At 51.1% G+C, this 23,076-nt stretch overlaps 4 protein-coding genes and 2 non-coding genes across 6 annotated transcripts; 2 read left to right on the top strand and 4 right to left on the bottom strand.

Moving 5' to 3' along the window:
* Positions 1-51: 51 nt before the first annotated feature.
* BO86DRAFT_t242 lies at positions 52-123 on the top strand. Its single transcript has one exon. It is a non-coding gene; the product is annotated as a tRNA-Glu (tRNA).
* A 282-nt stretch (positions 124-405) lies between these two features.
* BO86DRAFT_t243 lies at positions 406-477 on the bottom strand. Its single transcript has one exon. It is a non-coding gene; the product is annotated as a tRNA-Glu (tRNA).
* A 2,187-nt stretch (positions 478-2,664) lies between these two features.
* On the bottom strand, positions 2,665-4,328 carry BO86DRAFT_176130 (type I HSP40 co-chaperone YDJ1). Its single transcript, XM_025666550.1, has 4 exons — positions 4,179-4,328; positions 4,045-4,114; positions 3,152-3,973; positions 2,665-3,098 (listed from the first exon to the last, which is right to left on the bottom strand). The coding sequence occupies exons 1-4, from the start codon at positions 4,212-4,214 to the stop codon at positions 2,785-2,787; spliced, it is 1,242 nt and encodes a 413-aa protein (XP_025524622.1). The 5' UTR covers positions 4,215-4,328; the 3' UTR covers positions 2,665-2,784.
* A 1,315-nt stretch (positions 4,329-5,643) lies between these two features.
* On the bottom strand, positions 5,644-10,109 carry BO86DRAFT_176149 (uncharacterized protein). Its single transcript, XM_025666551.1, has one exon. It carries the CDS (start codon positions 10,017-10,019, stop codon positions 5,712-5,714), a length of 4,308 nt encoding a protein of 1,435 aa, XP_025524623.1. The 5' UTR covers positions 10,020-10,109; the 3' UTR covers positions 5,644-5,711.
* A 2,613-nt stretch (positions 10,110-12,722) lies between these two features.
* BO86DRAFT_402547 (proliferating cell nuclear antigen) lies at positions 12,723-16,774 on the bottom strand (the record flags this gene model as incomplete). Its single annotated transcript, XM_025673874.1, has 10 exons — positions 12,723-12,740; positions 12,800-13,086; positions 13,166-13,595; positions 13,661-13,701; positions 13,758-13,794; positions 14,741-15,348; positions 15,405-15,856; positions 15,913-16,394; positions 16,466-16,665; positions 16,726-16,774. 10 exons carry the CDS (start codon positions 16,772-16,774, stop codon positions 12,723-12,725), a joined length of 2,604 nt encoding a protein of 867 aa, XP_025524624.1.
* Positions 16,775-18,435: 1,661 nt separating this feature from the next.
* sha1 (putative calmodulin-binding protein Sha1) lies at positions 18,436-21,763 on the top strand. Its single transcript, XM_025666552.1, has 2 exons — positions 18,436-21,468; positions 21,524-21,763. Exons 1-2 carry the CDS (start codon positions 18,864-18,866, stop codon positions 21,634-21,636), a joined length of 2,718 nt encoding a protein of 905 aa, XP_025524625.1. The 5' UTR covers positions 18,436-18,863; the 3' UTR covers positions 21,637-21,763.
* Positions 21,764-23,076: the final 1,313 nt, after the last annotated feature.

Here is a 23,076-nt window from a genome sequence, read left to right on the forward strand (position 1 = left end):
GGTATTGTAACGTGAAGGTGATGTCGATATTGAAACATTATTTCAATAAGGTCCGATGTGGTGTAATGGCTAACATCGCTGTCTCTCACACAGCAGCTCGGGGTTCGATTCCCCGCATCGGAGTTCTATTTTTGCTTTTGTTCATCTACGGCCAATCTCTCTCTATTCATGAATTGGCCTTACTGTGAGGCGGATGTGGTGGTGAATTGGATAAACGAACATTTGTTTGTGGTGATGATGAAATGATACCATTTTCATACTTTTTTCCTCGTGCAATGAGGCAGATAGAGGTTGTTGCTATGCCAAAAACACATACAAGATAGAAAGAAACGAAAGACCAATAAAATCTAGACTCTGTAACGTTAATGTGATGTATAACATCATTTATATGAATGAAAAAGAGAACTCCGATGCGGGGAATCGAACCCCGAGCTGCTGTGTGAGAGACAGCGATGTTAGCCATTACACCACATCGGACCTTGTTGAAATAATGCCAGTTCCTTAGTAATACGACGTCTTTGTCATTCCCTGACAGAGTTGAACCCTAACCCGAATTGAAGCCTGAAACTTCCAGCCTCTCAGTGAACAACACGAGAATCCACGCTATTGAATTGATCCAAATCAAAGCCTGAGAGACTGCCCGCTACATTTAATGTAGCAGAAAAGATATTCAAGCGATTGTGGTCTGGAAAGCCATAATGCTTGATGGAGCTGTCCCTAAAACATACAAGGCGGCGCCTGGTTACTTCACCATTGTCATCAATGAATGAAGCAGAATCTGTCCCCATTAAAGGGAAGAGATAATTCCTCCTCTTCACTCTCGACCTTTCACCATCTGCAACACAAAAAGGCCTTAGCTCCTCCTCTTCCTCCTTCTCCTCTTCTTCCTTTTTTCTCCTCATCTCCTTCTCATCTTCCCAACCTCCATCCATCCCCTCCACCTCCATCCATCTTCATCCTTCATACACCACTCAACACCTGGCAAGCCTCTTACCTCAAAGAACAGGCGATTCCAAGTTACGTCTTGCTACTATCTTTGTGACAAGACCTCTCCCTCCACCCCTATTCTCCCTGCCAGTCCACACCCCAGCGCAGCGTGGATTTCCGCCGTCGGCTACAAGGTTGATACTACATCGGGACCTCGACATCAGTCCAAAGCGCCATGAAAAGTGCTGTGATGAAGTCACGACAGTCCACATCGAAGATCAGAAAGAAGGCGTGGGCCGAAGAACGTTCGACCCCTCGAAGCTCTTTTCGACTCTGAGCTCCAAGCACCATCTTTGTGACAGACACCAAGGAGGCAGCAGTCTAAGGAAAGTCCGGCGCGGATTCGCGGCGATCCCTTCAAGGGGCAGCGGGCACATCCCTCGTTGAGATTCTATATCCACCAGCTGAGCGGAGTTGATCCAAGGCTTCCTGGAAGAGCGGGGAGTATTACACCGACAAGAAGAATCAGAAAGAAGTCAGATGCAGTGGGATAAAAACCCGGACGAAGTGATATGAAGTCGAAACCCCGGCCCAGGTTGGCGGCGGTGCCTTCGGGGTGTGCAGGGTCCTGGTGGCCTCAGAACTCTTGTCAACAGTGGGCTACGCATGTCCATCTGCCAAAGCCCCAAGTCTGCCGGTGGCATACCTTACCAACACCTTACCCACCAACCACCACCACCACCACCACTTGACTACAGATTACAGGGGGCAGTAGAGTATTTTATCTAGGCCGAAGGTATTGCTGCATTGGGGTTGTTTACTAGGGAACAAACACCATATATGATCTTTGATATCTCTGATATTAGGGTCATATTGGGTGGTCCAGCGTTCTCCCCAGCGGTATAAAGCTATGCAACCAGGGAAATTGGTCTTGGCCATATTGTCATTCTGGCCCAGTGGCACGACATGTTACGTATGTGGCTTTCCTGATTTCCACCAAGAGAATCTATGTATGTATGATAGCTGATTAGTCTTCTGATCATACGCTGCTTACTCTACTTCCAAGAATCAGACTATTTTGTCCCCTTTTATTTTGCAGTAGGCTCTCTATTTTACCTATGTACTTCCGATCCGGTTTCTTATCCTGATGAGGGCGATGCCAGTATCTTGATGCCTGTCCAGTAGCGATGTAGAGCTGCTTGTACCGTGGAAAGATACATCTACATAGATGAAAATACCAAAAGCGTGGCGACGGTTACTTCCCGAAGTCTATAAGAATGGAATGCGAATACAGATGAAGTGCACTCGGCTCACAGCTGAAGCATGACACGCGATACCCAAAGTCGCGCTGGTAGTCTATGGAACTTGAAGAGAATAAACACTCGATCTTGTCTTCTCTTCCCAACAGGCCCCTCGTCATCCACATGTAAACAAGGAAACGGGCGTAGAGAAGAGAAAGAAAAGAAAGGTTACTCTGTGAAATGTCATGATCTCATCAATCTATTCATCAAATTCCATCGGCTTCGTTTCCCCGTAGAGAAGAGCAGAAGGCCAAGGAACACGGGAAAAGAGAACAGTGGACACGGGAATCCCAAAGCGTCGGGATGGAACTGGTGATAGAAGGAAGAGGAATGCAAGCAAGGAAAAGAAAAGAAAAGAAAATATCCATTGTCATCTTCCGAATTCTTCAGTGCATAACGCCATCGCAAGTGTCAATGTCATCACATGAGAAACACAAAAACAAAACCGAGCAACAGCACCAGGGCAGAAACCCCCCACATGGTATCATAAGCGAATCTCAGAAAGCCCCAGCGCATCATCATCATGCATCTACTACTGTCCATCTCCCAAAACGGTTTACTGAGAGGCGCACTGCACGCGCTCAGCACCAGGAGGGACATCATCGTCATCCTCGTCCATGGAGGCAGCTCCATGGGCACGGGCCTGCGAGTAATCGCTGCCGTCGATGTCTTCAAGCTCGAAGTCCTCAACCATGGCATCGGCTGCGGGCTTGGCCTGCTCCAAACGAGGAGGCAGAACCTGCTCGAGCAGCTCGAGGTTCTTGAGCTGGTCCTTCTCAGGGAACTTGACGTCGAACTGGATGTAGAGGTTGCCGAAATCGTGGTGGCGGTAGGAAGGCATACCCTGGCCCTTGATGACCTTGATAGCACCTACAGTCACTGTCAGTAAAGCGCTGGACCACATGCGAAGCGGGGATACTAACCAGGAGTAATAACCTCGCCAGGGGCGATGTTGACCGTCAACCAGCGCTCATCCAAGTGCTCAATGTTGATGGTGCCACCGGCGAGAGCGGTGAGCAGGTCAATCTCAGCCTGGTAGAAGAGGTCGTCGTCCTTGCGCTGGAAGCGGGGGTGGGGCTTCTGCTCGATCTCGAAGACAACATCACCGGGCATAACGCCGGGCATCTGGTCACCCTCACCGCGGAACTCGATCTTCTGGCCGTTCTTGACACCCTTGTCGACGTGGACGTGGAGGACCTTGCGCTCGACCACGGTCTTCTTGCCGTTACACTTCTTGCAGCGATCCTTATCGCGGATGATCTCGCCCTCGCCGTTACAGTCGGGGCAGACGGTCTGGAAGCGCTGGATCATGGGACCCATCTGGCGCATCATAGTCTTCATACCGCTACCGTTACAGCCCGTGCAGGACTTGACAGCACCCTCCTTACCACCGCGACCGTCACAGCCCGCGCAAATGACGGACTTCTGCAGCGCCAGCTTCGACACCTTACCGCGGTAGATGTCCTCCAGGTTGACCTTGTGAACGTGGTGGATGGTGCGGGCTTTCTTGGGGCCCTGGTCGCGCATGCCGCCGCCGAACATGCCTCCGAAACCACCGCCGCCGCCGCCGAAGAACTGGGCGAACAGATCCTCAGCGCCCATACCACCGCCGGCACCGCCATGCTCGAGACCCTCCTCACCGAGCTGGTCGTAGAGGGAACGCTTCTGGGGGTCGGACAGAACCTCGTAAGCGTGGGACAACTCCTTGAACTTCTCAGCAGCTTCGGGGTTGTTGGTGTTCTTGTCTGTCGGTGCAGGAACACTGATTAGCGCACCGAACGAGGTAACTGGCGCGTTGGTGACGGGAAGCACATACCAGGGTGATACTTCAAAGCACCCTTCTTGTAGGCAGTCTTTAGTTGGGCCTCAGTGGCCGTGGGGGCGACCTATCCGTCTCGCTGTTAATTCGCCAGTTCGAAACTCAAAACTCAAATTTGCAGAAAAACCTACCCCGAGGGTGTCGTAGTACTTGGTTTCCTTAACCATTTTGATCTAAATCTGGGAATTTGAGGTGACGGAAGAGTGGGGTATCGAGAGATGTCGAAATCAAAGAACTTTTCGGAGGAAAGTGAAAGGTGAGAGAGAGATTCAGTCGGCAAGTCTAGAGCTGAGGGTATGAAAAAAGCGACGAAGGGCGGAAACGAGGATCAAAAGCGCGGGGTTTTTGAGCAAGAAGGCGCGCACAGCGACGAGAAGTGAAAGAAGGGGGGGGTGGATGAGGGTGAGAGAAGAGAAGAGGAGAGGAGAGGAGAGGAAGTGGGATAAGAAAGTTGTTGAACAGAGAGAGAGAGAGAGAGAGAGAGAGAGAGAGAGAGAGAGAGAGAGAGACCAGACAACTCGTTCGGGATTATCAAAGCCAGGGAGGGAGCAACCACGAGCCTCAGGCGGCGAAGAAAAGAGGCGGAGTTTGGGTAGGTGGTAAATGGTAAATTACCGGTAACAGGTACCGATTTTGCCAAGCGTTGATACCGGAGATACGATGTGGCGAAAGTCCGGAAGTATAGAGAATATCGAAAATTATGCAAAATTACTTAGGATTAGGAAGGTGAAGAGGATGGATTGCAGTGAGAAAGAACTAGAAAGATAGACAACGTAACCAACTTGCAACCCTGCCAGACCAGACGCAACCAGGCTGCTTTTGAACCAATTGCGAGGTGTAAATTGTCTTATCCTCCGACTGAATGGTGATGTTCTCGTTGTTTCGACTGCCCCGTCATCCGCCGCTTTGCTGGCCCGAGCGCGCCTGAAAGAGTTTCCATGTCTTTCGGTCTTCTTCCATCACTTTCCATGCCTTTCCATCGCTTTCTATGATCGCAATCAGGCTGTCCCGGTTGGTAATCTTCATACTACATCTAACGTCAAGTTTACAGGTCTTTTCATGCGGAAATTACTCGACCTGTTTTACCAGATTGTAGTCCTATGTTGACAACGGTGCTCACAATCAAGAGCATTCTCATAACATGAAGTGTCCATAAGTTACTGTCTGTATTGCAGAACCAACACACCGCTGAGCCAGGAGCCAATCATATCATGGCTCGGTGTTGGCTGTCAGGCAGAAAAGTCTTAACTGTGGCGCTGCCCGCCACCTCAGGCTCACCACAACACAGCCTGGGCTATTCTAGATCAGGGAATATACCTGCCAGTTAGGGCTCATCCCGATGAAAAGTCCAAAGACTGACCTTGTCTTCTCCTTGGTTCAGCGGTCAAAATTCAGATGTTACATCCTATCACTCACTCGCTTGTCCATTACCACGTGAGCTTCCTGCGAGGCTATGTCTCAAAGCAACTTCCAAAACGCGATTGGAGAATTGGTATGCATTATACGCTATGCCAAAACCGAACATCTAGGTACCAAATGCAAAGACGAGATTCATGCACATGCACCCCGTGGCGCTTCCACATATGCTCATGTACAATTCTAGAACAGACACAAAAACAAAAGACAAAAAAAAGCCTTGACAGCGCAATGCCATCTCCCTCCATCTACTTCTTCCCCCACTTCTTCACGCGGAACACATAGTAAAGAGCAATGGCCGCCGCCACGTTGAATCCCCAATAACACCAGAAGATGCCATAGTTCCGCCATCGTTCATCCCAGTAGATCCACCGGAGCGCCAGATACTGATCGGCGGAGGACATGGAGCAATACTCGCAGCCTGCGGTGGCGTTGGAGTTGTACAGCTGGCCCCCGGTGGCGGAGACGTAGCGATCCAGATACTGGCCGCAGGTCTGGCCCGCGGGCGGGTCGAAGACACTCAGCTCCGCGGCGTTGCACTCCACGGAGCGGCCGTGGAGGATGGTGCTGCTCATGCCGCCGATGTAGTAGGTGAAAGGCGAGACGCGGTACATGAAGATCCAGAAGCCGGGGAGATCACCGGGGGGCTGCATGACGCCGTTAAAGATGAAGGAGAAACCGAACATCAGAGTGGCCAGCATGGCGGCGAGCGTGGGCTCGCCGATGGCGCAGACGACCAACTGGGCCATGCTGGACGCATAGATGAAGAACTGGACGATGAACAGCAGGGCAAGGCCACGTCGCTCGGCGTCCTGGCCGGTCCCTATCACCGTCCAGTAGTAGCAGGCCCAGGAGCAGATGCCCAAGACAATCTGCCAAGGGATCTCGACGAGCACCTGTGAGATGATGAACACCTTCCACGAGTAGACTCGCGAGGGTCGCTCGCGGACCTCGTAGAGAGCGCGCTGCCGGACGAACTTGGGCATGATCTGGTTGACCAGGGTGTTGAAAATTGTGCACAGCAGGAAGATGCTGAAGAGGGTGTTCTGGAACCCCTGCTGCGTGTTGTTGGACTTGAAGAAGGAGAAACCGATGAAAAGACCGGAGATGATCCCGAGCACGTACTTCGAAAACAGGTACTCGGGCTGGCGGTAGTACTGCTGGAAAACCCGCTGCAGGACGTAGTAGAGCTGGCTGGTCAGGGGCATCGCGAACTCCGCGTCACTATCATCACCGGGGTGCGTCTGGGGCTCCGGCTGTTGTTGGGCATCTTGGAGCCGGGTGACCTCGGCGTAGACCGCTTGGAACTCGGGGCTGTCGTTCCAGACCTGCACCCAATCGGGCCCCTTGGTGTTGTCCCCAGAGACAGTTTCGAGAATGTACTCCGCCGGGTTCTCCAGGTCGCCACAGGTGCGGCCGCCGTTGCGTTCGAAGTAGTCGAGCAGGGTCTTTGAGTTCGGGCCAATATCACCGAAGTAGACGGTTCGGCCTCCTTTGGCGAGGAAGAGCAGGCGATCAAATGTCTGGAAGAGGAGGGCGCTCGGTTGATGGATCGTAGCCAGCACTGCTTGTCCGTGGTCCGCCAGTCGTCGCAGGAGCGAACAGATGGTCCAGGAGCTCTGAGAGTCCAGACCGCTGGTGGGCTCATCCAGGAAAATCAATAGCGTCGGTTTGGCCGCTAACTCGACACCGATACTGAGTAATTTTCTTTGTTCCACGTTCAAGCCCTCGCCCAATGAGCCTACCACGGCCTCGGCAAAGTCTTGCATGCGCAGGATCTTGATGACTTCTTCCACGTACTCGAACTTCTCTTCCTTAGGCACAGACCGGGGTTGGCGAAGCATCGCGCTGAAACGGAGGGCTTCACGGACGGTGGTGGTTTCCAGGTGAAGATCCTGCTGCTGCACGTAGCCGGTTCTCCGGGGGAAATTGGCTGCCAGCGGTCGCCCGTTGACCACAACATCCCCGGTCACCACGCCGATAGATACTCTTTGAGCAAGAACATCCAAAAGGGTGGTTTTACCGGCGCCCGAAACACCCATCAGTGCCGTTAATGTGCCAGGCTTGACCCATCCGTTGACGTTGTCCAGGAGCCGTCTTGTACCCTCTTTGACGGGAATGTCGTAGTTGAGGGCTTTCCATGAGAGGATATCCGTTTGCTCAGGAAGATGAATGACTTCGTCTTCGTTGCTCTGTAATTCCGGCTTCGGGGGAGCTGCCATACCACCTTCCACTCCGTCCGAGGCGGCCAAAAACTGAGGGACGTGACCTGGGCGGAAGACCAGAGTCTCTGCCTTGGATGACTCGCCAGTGTTGATTTCCGAGAAGAACAAGCAGGTGCAGGTGAAGAAGATCATAAAGGCGAGGAGAATACCGAAATTTCTCCAAATGTGGGAGTAATAATACTCGTAGTTCTGTTCGATAAAGGCATCCCCGGAAACGTAGCGTTCGCCAGCTACGGCTCCCACAGCCGAGCAGATGAATGAAGACCCCGTAGCATAACTGGGAATTATCGATGCACAAGGAAAGTTCCGCCCATGGAACTCATTAGACACCAATGCCTCGAAGGCATAGAAGATCGGGTTGATCCAGCGAATCCAAGAAAGCCATGGATGCATGTAGGGTTGCGGTAGGGTGAAGCCGGTATAGACCACGATACAAAGAATCATCACACCTGCCATTGCCATAGCTTGCGTAACCGTCTTAGTCGCTGCAGCTAATGTCCGGAAGATTCCCGACATCGTCAGGATCGCCATGATCAGAAATAGGTAGTAGATGAAGAACTGTGACGGTTCCCGGCGCAAGTTGGTCATGAAGTAAAGGACGATACAAAAGACAGAGCAGCGCATCAATTTAATCGGTAAATCCATGATTATGCTGGCGAGGGATTCGGCAAACGGATGGACAAAAGCATAGCCGGCCTGCTTCGAGGCAATCGGCCTCTGGCTGTATAGTTGCATGATCTCATTCATCGTAACCAAAGCGTTCATGAGGACGGAGAAATACAAAACAGCGCCTTTCTGGAAGAAAGCGGTGGTTGTGTTGGGCGAGTTGTAGAAGATAGATCCAATAACCAGAGACAGGATAACTTGAACGATGACCGTGGACATTGCCGTGGGCAAATCATTGCGGAGTCGTTGGAATGCCCTGTGGAGACAGAGACGCACCTGCATCGGGACAGATAGAAGGTATGGACTTTGAGCTCTGGTATGACGCGCTTGCCGCTCTTCATGGTTTTGCTTGAACTCTCTAGCTTCGTCGGCGTTGACTGGGTGGTCGCGTTGATACTGCTCTATCTGAGCACAGAGCTCTTTGTATTCGGGGCTGCGCTTCCAAAAATCCGCAAATTCCCGAGGGGTGCGAGGAACCTTGTCGACCATGTCTGGACGTGCCTTGCGCTCCCCAGGGTTAGTGATGGACGTGAGGAAATCGCCGCTAACTTGACGTTCTGGCAACTCCCATCCCATCTCCTGGAAGAAGGCCACAGCGCGATCACTAGGGCCGTAGTAAATCTCGTAGCCTTCATAGAGAAGGACGACCTTATCGAACAGGTCGTACATCGACTGAGATGCTTGATAGGCGGCAACCGCATGGCACGACTGGCCAATATCGGCAGCAAGGCGTAAGGATTTGATGAGCTTCAGGGCCGACGCGGAATCCAAGCCGCGAGTGCTGTTGTCCCAAGCTCCGATCCGACTCCGAGAAAGGAACATTTCAGCGATACTGACTCGCTTGCGCTCGCCACCACTAACTCCTCGAATGAAGTTGTCCCCGACCTTGGTGTTGATGGTTTGGGTAAGGCCGAACACCGAAAGAACGACTTGGGTCAGCGTGTCGACATACTCTTCACGCGTGATACCTTCGATGCGTCGTTGAGGGGTACGCGCGTGAGCCGCAAATGAGAGGGTCTGGCCAACCGTCAGATGGGGGAAATGCTGGTCAACCTCCCCGTTGTAGGCGACTTCGCCACGATGATGCTTGATCATGTCATCGTATGCCAGTCCCTGGAACTGGATATTGCTTTGAGGTTCAAGAGTCAGCCCCCCGAGATGTCCACAAATAGTCTTCAGAAAGGTCGAACAGCCACTCCCTGGACGACCAAGTACCAGAAGCAGCTCACCACTCTGGAGTAGCCCGTCAAAGTTATGGAGGATCTGGCGTGGGGGAGGCGACCGTTGCCCCGAAAGAAGTCGGGAGATTCGACGGAAAGGAGTCGTCAGCTGCGTGAGAAGCGTTTCCTGGAGGCGTAGTGCCGAACCCGAACCGGAGATACACAAGTTGGAGAAGACGACACCCTGAGTTTGTGGTGTGATTCCTGCCTGACTATTTGCCCTCAGAACCATCGCTGCCCATCTTCGATGGTCAAACTCCGGATTCGTGGGATCCAACCGGGGGTCGTTCTTTTCATCGATAGTCGCAGTGTGCGAGATCGTCCGGCCATGTCGACTAGAAGCGATTCGTGTAAGATTTTGAAGCTCCTCCTGCTCATCTTCAGATGTTAATGATACGCTCGACTCCGACCGATGGTCACCGAGCACATCTCCGACTTTCTGCATGGCGCTGCCGGATATGATAATAGACTCGCTGGAACAATCAGTTGATGTTCCGGGGATAGGGCCTCTGAGCCTGGGTGTTTGTGGCCTATGTTCCCCTGGGTATGAGGCTGTACGAAAGAGAAATGACTGAATAGGGGCAAGCGAACCCAGAGGTGGATGAATGTATATCAGGGACAATTAGTTAAGTATAATTTACCCCTTCCACCCTCAAGCTGCGTTCATCAGTCTCATATTTAAAATGCTTCCAAACGAAGACGTCGGCAAAGCGCAGACCGCAGCCCGAGACTGAACCATTGGTCCTATTCATCATAGTTTTATGGTTATGCCTCGAACTCGGAAGGAGGTCAGGCCGGCCCCACGAGATGGAGACGGCTATTCTAGAATGCATTGGCCCAGGCGCCCCGAGTCGCCATGCACAACTAGAAGTATGAGTACAAGTTTTTAAGGCACCGCACCTGGGGAGCGGAGATAGTAGATCGGTCCCGAGCCCCGTGGCAGCAATCCCGTTGGTATGACCAAATTTTTGCACTCAGGAGCGGAGCCACTTCGCCTTGTTGGCACGCCGACATTCGCGGTTCAGAGGCCAGGGGTCGCTTAAAGTTTGTCTAACTCCGACTGTCACCCCCCTGCAAGTGCTCGAATCGAGGGCTGACTTTGGAGAATTTCCATGCTTTTTTGCCCTCGCCACATGCGTCAAATCCGGTCTGACGCGCCACAAGGCTCACAATTGAGGCCCAAGCAATGAATGAACCAATCCAGAGGGAAAACTTTGTTGCATTTCTAGCGCTGATTCATCGCGCTGAATTATTGGTACCGTGACATGATCTTCAGCACAGAAATTATGCAAGTCACTGGGGCAGTCGGCGAAACGGAATTCCTGGCGCCGTCATCGCGGCGCGCCCGCTGCCCGATGACCGATGGTGGGGTTCACGACTGTCATTTGAAGATGGCTCGAGTTAGTACCGTGGTACAGCGTTTCACATCTCAGGACAAACATCCTCATGTATGGAAAGATTCAAGGGGCCAGGGGAAGCTCGTCGGCTATTGCAGAAACACTGCGTTATCTCCGTCCAACGTGTGAAACGATGGGGAATGCCTATCATCAGGTGATCTCGAGGCAACTAGATAAACATATACCCTCACTGTGGGAAGGATTCATCAATAAGCCATTGATTCTGCGGCATGGTATGTAAAGTCGTTGGAGCCCGTCTAGGAAGTCAATGTCAGGCTGCCAGGCGAACCTTTGTAGGCAGGTGGGATTGCCAATTCATCCAAATTTCAAGGCAGCTAGCTGTCCTCCGATCAAGGCGAAGCTCCTCAATGACACTCAGGGGTCGAAATCATCGCCAGCAACAAAGTTTCATAGTCGCGTAAGTCCAAGTCTAGAATCACGGCCACAATTTCGGGCCATAGTCACCGAAGCCTGGAACACATACTCTATTCAAGTACGCTGCATAACAAGCCCGGGAGATCGTGGATTGGAAAGGAGGGAATCCCATTCGCGCTGCCGCCGCCGAGGAAGGGAAAAAGAGATTCAAACAGCGCAAACAGAGCTTCGTCCGCGGGTCCCCGAACGGGAAAGCGGTGAGGCCCACCATGCAGCCAGTAGCTAGAAAAAAAAACCACACCACAACTTGACTCGCTCTTTTCTTTTTCTTTTCTTCTTTCTTCTTCCTTAAGCGCCATCCTTACCAATGCTGCGTTTCTTTGCTACACACGACGAGATCCCCATCTCGTCTTCCCGGTTCTTGGCCGATTCTCACGAATCGGCCTCCCGGGAAACTTTTCCTTGCAAATGAGAAATTCGGAGGAATCTTCACCCAACCACCCGCTTCCCCCTCTTTCTAGAGGAAAGCCGGTACTGCCCGCAAGGGCCTGGTGTGATATGCACCTGCAACTGGCATCAGAAACATCGGGGGAGTGAAGGGACACCCCTTTTGCTCGTTTCCCCATGGGAGAGTCGTTGCGAAGATTGTGTGCCACTGGTGACACTTTAGTGCAATACGCAGCATGCTCTGGTTTCTTTCTTCCCCTCTTCCGGGGGGGGAAGGGACTGACCCGGGTATAATTCGATTCCGATTATTCTGGTAGGGATGGCGCTTCACCCCTCTTTTTTTCCCAGGTCAGTTTTTATCCCCGCGCTCCCACTTGTCTATCCGGCGTTGTTATGTCGCTTGGTGGGAGACTGGAAAGTACTCTTTGAAGCCCTGCTAATTTGTGGGGTTTGGGGCTTGTATGGTGCAAGTTCTGTGCAGGCCTTTTTTAGGTTGTCAGGCTGTTGGTGTTGGTGCTAATGGTTCCTGAGTGCGACTTATGGCAAGGAAGATAATGAAGGAACTTGGGACCAGGGGTAGTGTAGCATTAAAGAGCTTTTTGTATTAGAAATTCTCAATACATGATCGAATGTCTCGCGCAGCTTTACCAGCCTGTAAAAAATGTAGAGAGACCGGCGCATTGAAGGTCCAGTTACAGGAATACTCAATTTCCCTTATAAACCAATTGAATTTTGAACAATTGAAACGCTTGATATCTAACAGGATATTATAATCGAAGAAGTGAACCTTGGACCCCGTGCACACAACCAAGGGATATTTTCTGGTGGTGCGGTGTGTCAATGAAAACGAAATAGAAATGGAAATCGTGGCCTCCCCGTTGCTCCCTCTTTTATCATGATGGCATTCGTTGCTCTTCGCAATCATTAGTCTACTCCTCGTCACCAATCTGCGTACACAAGTTAGTTAGCGAGGCGCTTGAAATGAGCATCCAGCGTAGAGACAAACCTTAGGAGCAAGGTAAAATCTGAGATGGCCGCTTCCCAGACCATACTCGACAAGGAGGGGTACCTCCTGCGACAAGCACAAAGTCACCTTGTTGGACAGGTTGGTAGCCTTGCAGAAGTTGACCAGGTATTTGAGAGAGAAAGTGAGGGCGACGGGCTCACTGAGGGCAATGGAGACGCTCTGCTCAGGCTTGTCGACGTTGCTGTGTTGACGGACAGTGACAGAGCCGCTTCCAATGTCACCCTGGCAGGAGAACTTGACACCCTCCTTCGTGGCCTCGATAACGACTGTGAAGAGGTCAGCTCAATCCCGCAACTACTCGTTGTTCTCGATGATGTTTCCACATCGTGGTGCAAGGAAGCATACCGGACTCAGAAAGAGCCATCAGGTCTCTGCAGATGCGCTGGAACTCGGCTGCCGGCATCTCAACCGTAGCAGCGTACTCTGTCTCGGGAATGGCCAAGTGTTCTTGATCAATGTCCATCAACTTGATATCGTACTCACTCAGTCTGTCGGTTTCGGCACTCTCGAACATCAGGTTGACGGCATCGGGGGAGTCCTCGGCCTTGAGGGTAAGAATATCCTCGTTCTGAGCAGCCCGCAGGACCTTGGTCAGAGAAACCAGGTTGATGCCGAGGGCAATGTTACGGTCGCAGCGGTAGGGAGAAAATCCTTCGGCCTTGAGCAGCATGGAAACGAGGGCAACATGGGAGTTATCCATGGCCTGTAGGGAGATTCCGGAGTCATTGCAATCGAAGTTGCAGTCCTGCACGAGATCCTTGATCGCGTCGACGACCTGGACAAGCTGATCTTAGCGACGGGGCGGGGTCATTTGTGGGATTCAATGGTGAAGGTACGTACGCGCTTGAGAAGACTAGCTTGTTCGAGGCGAGCTTCCAACACTGTGAAGAGTTAAGATCGCAGTCAGGAGAGAGATTGAAGACTTGGTGAAGCATACTCTTGATGTGTAGTGGCGGTGTGGTAAAATGTAAGGACTAATTAAGATGAGCTTGATGGTAGGGATGTTCTGGACAAATGCAATTATATCAGTAATTGCGATAAGATGAGAATGCAGTGATCAAGAAGTTGGGAGGAGAGGCGTACAGAGAGAGAAGTCGAGAGTTCTGTTGAGTGTGTCTTAAGTTGAAGAGAAATTAGCTAAAGGAGCAGAAAGTGCAGCAAGGTCGCGTCCGCGGGTTTCTTATTCCTACTAGTGGGGGAGGCACGCGTTCGGGTCGCGTCATACCACAGGCTGATATGACCCGTTGCGGTTAGCCTAGAAGCCTGAGGCAGAAATCACTTTGGAACAGCACCAGCCCCGCCTCATATACTCAGTGCTTCATGAGAGATATGACTGCAAATGGCATCTGAATGGAGGAAAAGTGTGATTTGTTTGTGCTCACCAATTAGTACAATATAGACCACCTTTGCCCTGATTATGTTCGATTGATCGATGTGTGTATGTACACAAGGCAATTTCTTCTTGACAAATGAGATAAACTGGCCATTGCCCGTAGTAATAGTTGTAATCGCAAGACAGTACAGAGTAAGAATATGCAGGCGAGGAATAGTAAAGGATAGTACACAGTTGAAAAAAGAGTAATTGAGCCCTGCAACGCTTCGAGAAAAATAATAAATGTAGAGAGGGGGAAAAAAAAAAGAAAGCAAGAAAAAGAAAACGAATGCAACACCGCCCAAGCGCCTCTGACACCAGTCCACTCTATACATTTTTGGGTATCAATTGCATGATTTGCTGGCTAAGTTCGGATTCGAATCGAGACCGGAGCAAGACTCTGAAGAGAAAAATTATGTGCGAGGATCGAAGGAGGAAATACAACTGGGGTCTGATGGAGCAGTCGTAATAGATAGGTATGTGCTGATCGCCGATCAGATGCTCGTAACACGCTTCGCGTACATAGTGCGGGGTCTTTGCTTGATTACCATCTCAAGCTCCTTCAGCATGTTTGTATTTGCATCAGCACGATCGCGTAGAGCGGCTTGCCGTGCCCGGTCCTCTTTGACACGGGCGATGCGCTCTTCTCTGGTCATGGATGCCCTTTTATTGCGAGGCGGCAGAGCAATTGCTTCGAAAATCTCCTCTGCGTCATCCGCATTGTGGATGATGAATGAATCGGGCCTTTCTCCGTTCAAAGCCCTGAGTGCGTCTGCCGGGCTTCCTTCAACAGCCGTGGAGCCCCCAAGGCTAGGGGTAGGCGACAGAGGGATTTTGATACCACTCGTAGGCCGCGAGTAGTCTGTGTTGGGCTGTCTGTCCAGTACGCTTGCCAGGGCTGACTTGCCGGCCTCCCATTCTTGAAGCAGCCCCTTGATGTCTGCACCGATAGATTCATATTGAGGAACGAGGGTTGCCTCAAACTCGCTTGAGTCCGGCCGGTCAAGATTTGCGCTCGATGCCTCTCTGAGGATATGCATTTTGGCGTGAAGTGCCCGAATCCCTTGGGAAAGGGAGTTGATCCGACGATACTGTGCACGAAGGTTGTCCTTGTTAGGCGAGGCGGTTGGTAGGGGAGAAGGAGGAATAGCATCAGCTAGAGCGATAAAAAGATTAGCTTCAAGGCAAGCATTATACCACGGGCATACTGACTATCTTCTTCGTTCAAAATGCTGGTCATTTTGTGGGTATTTTCCCCGGTCACGCTGGCCAGGTCGCGCATCTGTTCGACGGCAGTGGTCCATCTCGCAATATCAGACCCACCGCCATCGGCCCCAAGGGCGAGAAGACAACAGAGAATGCTCTTTCTCACGACATAGAGTCTTCCGAATAGCGTCCGCAGCGCACGCAGAGAGTATTGGTCCTCGGTCGCTCGGTCCTGGTATAACCCTTGTGCCTCTACAAGCTCTTCTTCAGAAACGTCATAGATGTCGTAATATTTGGCCAGGTTGGCGTCATCGGTAAGAGGCTGTAAGGTCTGTTGTGCTTGGAGGTATCGACCTAGCATGGAGTGGAAGGATTCGGATACGGTGCGACGCAGTCTCAAGCATCGTCGTATTTGCGTCTGGTCTTCTAGTCTGCTGATCGGTGGTAGAGGTGTGCTTCTATGGAGGAGGTCAATCAAAGCCGGATATAGGAGCAAAAGGAGACAGTCACCTACATGCGGTAGCCTCTCGAGACCAGCTCGACTTCCTGTATAAACACGACTGATGCCGATGCAGCAGAGTCGAATCCCTGCGCATTGCCTATAAATGCCGCTGCCGCATCTACAGCTTGGTGCCGCAGATACTTCAACCATTGCCTCTTCGCGAAGGCAAAATAAAATACTCCGATGACAGGGACCAATACCAGCAGCACCCCAACCTTCCATGGATTGAGTCCGGACACGGGTCTTGAACGGCCCCATTGTATCAACCAAGCAACAGAAAAAGATGTCGACGCAGTGACAAGGGCCCCTTGTAAGCCAAAGGTCGCGGAAATCGAGGGAAGATCGGCAGCTCGTGCAGCAGAGAATACATCCGCGGCAGAAGTATAGGAAGGCGCACTGTGCTCGTTCAACAACTGAGACGCGACAATAACATAACCGAATTGCTCAAGGAATCGCTCGTTGTCGCTTCGTCCGACGCGCGAGTTCAAGGCCGACTGTAGGGGAGGGATTTGGGTTAGAGTGATTTCGGCGTAGAGAACCTCATGAATGAGCTATGGCGTCATACCGTGCAGGCATCATAGAGTTTACCCAGAGTTGCCCTCTGTCGCAAGATCTTCTGATCAAGTGGTTTGGGAAGTTTATTCCGAATGCGCTCCTGGAACTTTGAAGCCCCTCGTGGGGCGAAATCCGCCGCGGTGGAATCGGAGAAATCGTCGCTATGCTCGGTCTCCTGAACCGGCCAGTTTGCATCGTGCTCACCCTCCCCTGACGTGACAACGAATGAGACCCTGGAACTCCCACGAGATGATTTGTGGTCGAACTCACCTTGGAGATATTCAGCCAAAGGCGAGTTCTCATAGACAAGAGATTCCATGATCGGTAAGCATTCCGGAAACGCGAAGCGGGTGAGATGGAGCGAGGCGGCGGTTGAATCAGGAGGAAACGCAGGTTGGGTTGTCTCGAATACAGGTACAGTATATCTCCAGAAAAACCAGCGCGTGAGATAACAAGATTATCGCAAGCCCATCTCCGCGACAATCCAATGGGGCGCGTGGTAAAGTCGAAGGAGAGGGAGTCAGGCAAAAGAGTATTGAATAATGATCGGTGGAATCCGGTCGGGGGCGAGAGATGGGGGGGGAGAGTGGATGGGAGGAAAGGAACCGGGAAATGAGCGTAGACGGCACTAGCAGTTGAAAGTGGTGAAATCGAGGCGTGTAAGGGAGGCTGAGTGGATACTTTTTCAAGAGGAACAGGAATAGACCGGTGCACTTTTAATGACGGGCGAAGATATACATAGCACGGATTACCCCTGGCAGATGGAGACCGGGAAAGTGCACTGTGCCTGTGCAGAGGAGGACCAGAGAGGTACGGAGTACGGAGTTGCCAAAGAGGGGCCACGTTGGAGGATCAGACCATGTGTTGTGAGTGAGAGTGCTTGCTAGTGAGTGAGTAGTCTGGGGAAACTCGACCGCTGAGCTTCTCTTCCGCACGCAACTAAGGATTTAGGCGCCCCCCACCACCGATTGATGCTCTGCACGAGAGGTCGATCTGGCCGATTTTGGTTGGTAGTCTTTTCCTTTCTCTTTTCTTTTTGTCTTTCTCTCTCTTATCGAGATGAGGCTGTTGACCCTGCGCAGCATTTATCCTACCGGAATTGAATGCGATCGCAGCTTGTGAACTACTGAGTACAACCCCCTGACCGAGGCTCGGAGCTTTGTTATGCAAGTCATGAGTCCGGCGTTGGAACCTAGCTGCCATTATATTATTCCCTTCGACCTATTGGTACACTTGTTTCATATCGCTCAAATCGAGGTAGCTCACGGAAGCCGCCGGCTATAATTATGGCCCATCAACTAGCGATAGTAATGGTCCTATTCGAGTCGCCTAGCGTTGACAGAAAGTGGCCCATTCGCGAGTCCTACTCCCCTATTATAGCCAGGTTAACACGTATACGAAGTGCTCAACAATTTTCAGCATCCAACAAGACTGACAAGGTCGCCATCTTCGCCAGGAACATTGGCATCGATCACCATTTCTCTAGTTTCGAACCATAACATACTTTCAGGGGGTGTATTGTAGTGAGACACAGAGCACGAAAATGGTCATCTCGTTTTTTAGAAACCTCGGCAACCCAACTGTTCTTCCTAAAGGACACCAGACGTTGAGATTACAATCGTCATTGCCTTGCTCAACGCGCATGCATGCGAAGGTTCATAGGTGATAACCAGTCCTGGCTGGACCCGACTGGCACAGGGCTCGCCCTTTCCCCGGAATGATGCACATGCACCTTGACGTATCCTTGCATTCTTAACCTTAAACGCCCTCAAGGTATCTCACCCGTCGGGATCATAGCACCAAATTGCCTGGGAATCAGGCTAGGTTGAACTATCATTAGTTGCGCGACTGCTAGTAACCGTGTTGGTCTCCTCCATCCGCTTGCTTACGAGGCATTCGAGTAACGGACGCATAGTTATGTTGGTACAGTGTCGTCTTTGAGCGAGTCAGGTACCAGAGAATCGTTTGTACATGACTATTGAAGATAGGTGTGTACTATGAATATGGCTGCATGACACACTAAAGGACCGTTGAGTGTGAGACACTTTGATGCCTCAGGTGTCGAGTCGCGTTGCGCCGGCAACTCACCTGTCAACACCGCGTCTCCATACCTCACATCCAGACCCATCTCGTCCCAAACTTCATAGGATTAGCTTTATCATTTGCCTTCAAGCTAAAGTCCGCCATGCTATTCGAGGTGTGATTGTAGGGTTTCTACTAGCAAATACTTCCTCCACTCGACGCGTTACCCTCGACGCAAGGCTACGAACTTATATTTCCGCGATAAAGCATGTTGATCCGGCAAAATATCTGGAGCGATTCGAAAAAAGACTTCAGTCTGTCACTGCCATTGACACGTCTCAACTCAGAAACAACAAAGATCATACTTACTACCTTCGACTATCAAGATGTCAGGCTACATCTATGATGCCGCAACCCCCTGCCCCTCGCGACAAGGGACTTCAGGACTCAATCAAAGCCGCATGAGGGACTCGCTCGATGGTCTATGGGACACCAGCATCGCCAGTAGTGATTCCACCGAAAACATCGACTTTACGACCGAAATAAGACCATCAGTGCTGACGGGCGCCAAGCCCAGACGCAAAACTCGATCGAGTGCGTCCTTCCTGATTCACGACGAATTCGAGGTAGACTCCGCGCAGGCTGCGCCGGGATTGAGAAAGGCACCAACTACCACGACAGCCATCGCTCCGTCTCACAGCAGATCCCTGCTTGCCCAGCCGGCTCAGAGGTTTCGTCCTAAGGTTAGCTTTGTCGCTAGCCCACAGAGAAAATCACGGCCCTCAGGAGCCGCCACGTCAACGCATCACAGAGAACGGGGCCAGGAAGAGAACAATGAACTTTTATTGCATATAAATGGCGCGAGACAGAAGTCTCACCATGGGGATGCACTCAAAAAAGCTGTTCGACGCAATACGGTCTACATACCTCCCGATGATACCACAGTTGCGAGTGTGTTCATGGGTTTATTCAGTCCCCAGAGAACTGAAAATGTTGAAAATCTTCTTCGAGAGGACACACAGATCAACAGCTTGGAGGCACAGATTGCACGGAAACGACAAGCTAAACGATCCCTCAGCTCAACCGCGCAGCGGGCGCCGTTAAATCCCAGCACGAAAATTGCTCAGGGTGCTAATATCCATGTCGACGTGCCTGGCAAGAATGGTGGGAAGGAGAATATACCACCTGGATCATTCTTCATTGATAGTAAAAAAGATCACCAAACCTTGAAGGCCAATGTGCCCTGTGAACGCAACCACGCTGTTGCTTCGAATGGGATTCGAACTCTCGGGAACAAAGCTGCCTCAGAGCCGACGAACTCGGTGCTAGCTTCCAAGACAAGCAATCGGATTCTGGACAGAGATCAGCCCGAGACCAGAAAATACATATCTGGGACAGAGCCAATCAAGAGACATCCAATCAGCAGGCAACAGATAACGTCTTTCAACCACGAAGCGTTGTCAGCCAAAAGCGATGAGGCCCCCATATCAGCGCGGAAGACCATGATAGCGAAGTCAAGAACTCTACAGGTTCTGGAAGCGAAAGAGCTCGCAAGAAGTTCTTGTATCATCCCTGACAACATCACGAAGCCGGAATTGTACGAGGATGATTGGCTCGGGCATCAGGAGGTTCTATTGACCCAGCTTATGAACGAAGTGTTGGACACCAGTAATCCCAACGCCGGCTGTGTCGATGCTAGCAAAGTCAGAAATGAGCTGCTAACTCTATACCAAGGTGCCCCTTTTATGCAATTGCAAAAACGGCTGAAGGCATCATTACTCTATGGTGCTCTGAGCCTGCCAAAGGATGTGCTCAATGATGCCAGTAAAATATATCGAGATCTGGGCCTAAAACGGAAATTCCTTGACTTTTGGATCCAGACTTATGACCTGCAGACTCTCCGAGCAGCACTAGAAGTGATTACTGGGAGAACGATTCCAAATTCAAAGCTGGCGGCGGGCACCGGCGACGTTGGCGGAGAAAAGGCAATGAAACGGAAATTAGCAGGCTTCTTGGACGTTTTCCTTCTACAAAACCAGGATACGGATCGACATCCACAGGACTGTCGAGGAGAGAATGGAGACATCGCGGGACGTGCATACCGTCGAACCTTTCTCCGGAGCATCATGATCATTGTTCTCCTGGATCAAGCAAAGCAATGCTCTGCGGTGTCTCTGCCACGTCTTCTTTTCCAGCCTTCGTCCTTGTACAAGTCCTCCAATGCTGTCTTGCAGGCACTGGGCCAACTGCTATTACCATCGTGCGGCGACATCATCAAGGCATTGTATCATCTCGATTGCCAGTTGTTCTATGAGCAGCAATCCCTGGCGGAGTACGAATTTGGGATCAGCAATATTGCTGTGGACCTGCGTGATGGAGTGAGACTGGCACGACTTGTTGAGTTGTTGGTTCTAAAGTCAGTCTCAGTTGGAAATTCGGAAGACCATAACTGGCCACTGTCCGGCAAGCTTAAGTTTCCCTGCATGGGACGGGCAGTCAAGTTGTTTAATGTGCAGATCACCTTGGACGCAATGTCTTCAATGGACGATACAAGGAAGCTTGTCCACAGTCTGCGCGCGGAAGACATCGTGGACGGACATCGTGAGAAGACTATCGGGCTACTTTGGGGGCTCGTCAGCACTTGGGGTCTTGATAGACTTTTGGATGGTCATGCATTGAGGAGGGAGGTTCGTCGATTGAAGGCAACCACTTCCCAAATTGACAGTGAGAATCTTAGAGGCTTAATTTCAACCTCCTTGGGCATCTCGGGAGGAGAGAACGACATAATCAGATCCTTACTCAAACAATGGGCAATTACCCTAGCGGAGAACCACGGGCTGCACCTCGAGAACTTCAGCACGTGGTTTTGCGATGGGAAAATCTACGAGTCCGTTGTCAACGAGTACGAGGGTGATATGATTGGCGACGCCCAGTCCTTACCATCGACCCTGGAGTCTCGCCTTCAGGCCTTGGGGTGTAGTGCGCAGCTTGGTGAGTCGATAACTAGAGTAGCCTGATTGTTCTGCAGCGACTAACCAACCTTCAGTGAGACTAATATGTCCATCTGCTTCTGGTGCTCATATCCCCGATGCCAACTTCACGATTGGAGTCCTCGCCTTCCTCTGCTCTCGAATATTATCTGCCATCAAACGGGCATGAAAGGATTAGGTAGTAAATGCAATGCATCACAAAATGGTTGAAAGGCGGATCTCAGGAGCAGCATACAGCAAGCGAGGGAACCATTACTTTGCACATACTTTTCTGAACGATAGGACGAAAAAATTCAAGTCCTTAGGATAATGAGGAGTTTACCAGGAAGCAAGGGTTTATTTTTGTTGGGACTCGTTCCGCCCACCTTCACCGATACCAATATCAGCGTCAACATTTTTATATTGAATTAGTCACAATGCAATCAAGTAGTCCAACTTATAAGCTCGTGCATATGGGCCATTAAGTACACCATATGGCACCTTCTATCTGCCAGGCCCTGATATGTGAAAAGCGAAAGACATGGCGGAATCGTATCGATAGAAGAGATAGTATATGGTTGGAAGGCATGCACAGTACAGCACCCAAGGCTCATCTTCGTCACAATAAACAGACTCCAGTTAGGTCTTCCTGCCTTTTCTCCCCTCTCTCTTCCTAATCCCAAACGGTAGGACCATGCTACCCACAAAGGAGGCTTCTCTACCCCGTATCGTTGCCCTCATCCTACTGCCCAACTCCCGGACCCATAGCTTAGGTCAGACCTCGTACACCCAGCACCACAAATCACTCTGCTCTGCCCCGGGACCATACTACATACGAGCTATATTCCCAAGCCTGGTCGGCTCAACCGATCTTCGCGTTGCGCAAGCCTGAGTAAGGCCTACGCTGCTTGTGAATGCCAGGAGCCTGAAGCAGAGAACGCAATGTGGATGCCTACACCGTCAAACACCTGTGTTCGCTCCATGGGGACCAAACTGGAGCGATCTCGAAGCAATACCACCGAGGAACACAGCATAGGATCTTAGGACTCTCTCACATCGGTCAGCCAAGGGTCTTTCTGTAGGGCGTTGTTCGACTGATGATGCGATCCCAAGCATTCCAGCGTGGAGATTTGCATCACTGAGCGGGCAATTCCTACATACTACGAAGTTGGTGAGGAGATCTACTCTGCCATAAAGATATTCCATGATATCACAACCTCTTCGCAAGTCTTCGTAACCATTCTCGTTTGAAACACCAAAGTAACGAAACTTACGGTCGTAGGCCGTTACAGAACAGATAAAAATAGAGAGGGGAAAGAGGATAGGCGGCCAAGTGACTTGACTGACCCTAGCCCCGTCAGCCCTGTCACCTTTTTCATCATACTCATACTACTTGAGTAGTATTGCTAAAGGACTAGGATCATCGCCACGGCTAACGATACGTGGAGGCCTGATGGGGGATGACATCACAAGGTCACATCCTTCCGCCGTGTTGAATGTGATTTGGGTGACTGACTGACTTAATCATGATTAAGAAGATAGTTAGTAGGAGGAAGTATAGGGTGAGTAAGAGACTCCCAAACAGCTGATGATAAGCCGGTATAGCCGGAGATCACAGCCACTGACTGAT

This window comes from Aspergillus japonicus, assembly GCF_003184785.1.
Source record: "Aspergillus japonicus CBS 114.51 unplaced genomic scaffold BO86scaffold_54, whole genome shotgun sequence".
Classification (NCBI taxonomy): Eukaryota; Fungi; Ascomycota; class Eurotiomycetes; order Eurotiales; family Aspergillaceae; genus Aspergillus; species Aspergillus japonicus.

Coding starts and splice junctions, on each gene's coding strand:
- BO86DRAFT_176130 (XM_025666550.1), bottom strand. CDS start 4,214: ATGGTTAAGGAAACCAAGTACTACGACACCCTCGGG. Junction 3,974..4,044: donor TGCTTTGAAGTATCACCCTG/GTATGTGCTTCC, acceptor CTGCACCGACAG/ACAAGAACACCAACAACCCC. Junction 3,099..3,151: donor TGGCGAGGTTATTACTCCTG/GTTAGTATCCCC, acceptor CAGTGACTGTAG/GTGCTATCAAGGTCATCAAG.
- BO86DRAFT_176149 (XM_025666551.1), bottom strand. CDS start 10,019: ATGCAGAAAGTCGGAGATGTGCTCGGTGACCATCGGTCGGAGTCGAGC.
- sha1 (XM_025666552.1), top strand. CDS start 18,864: ATGTCAGGCTACATCTATGATGCCGCAACCCCCTGCCCCTCGCGACAA. Junction 21,469..21,523: donor GGGGTGTAGTGCGCAGCTTG/GTGAGTCGATAA, acceptor ACCAACCTTCAG/TGAGACTAATATGTCCATCT.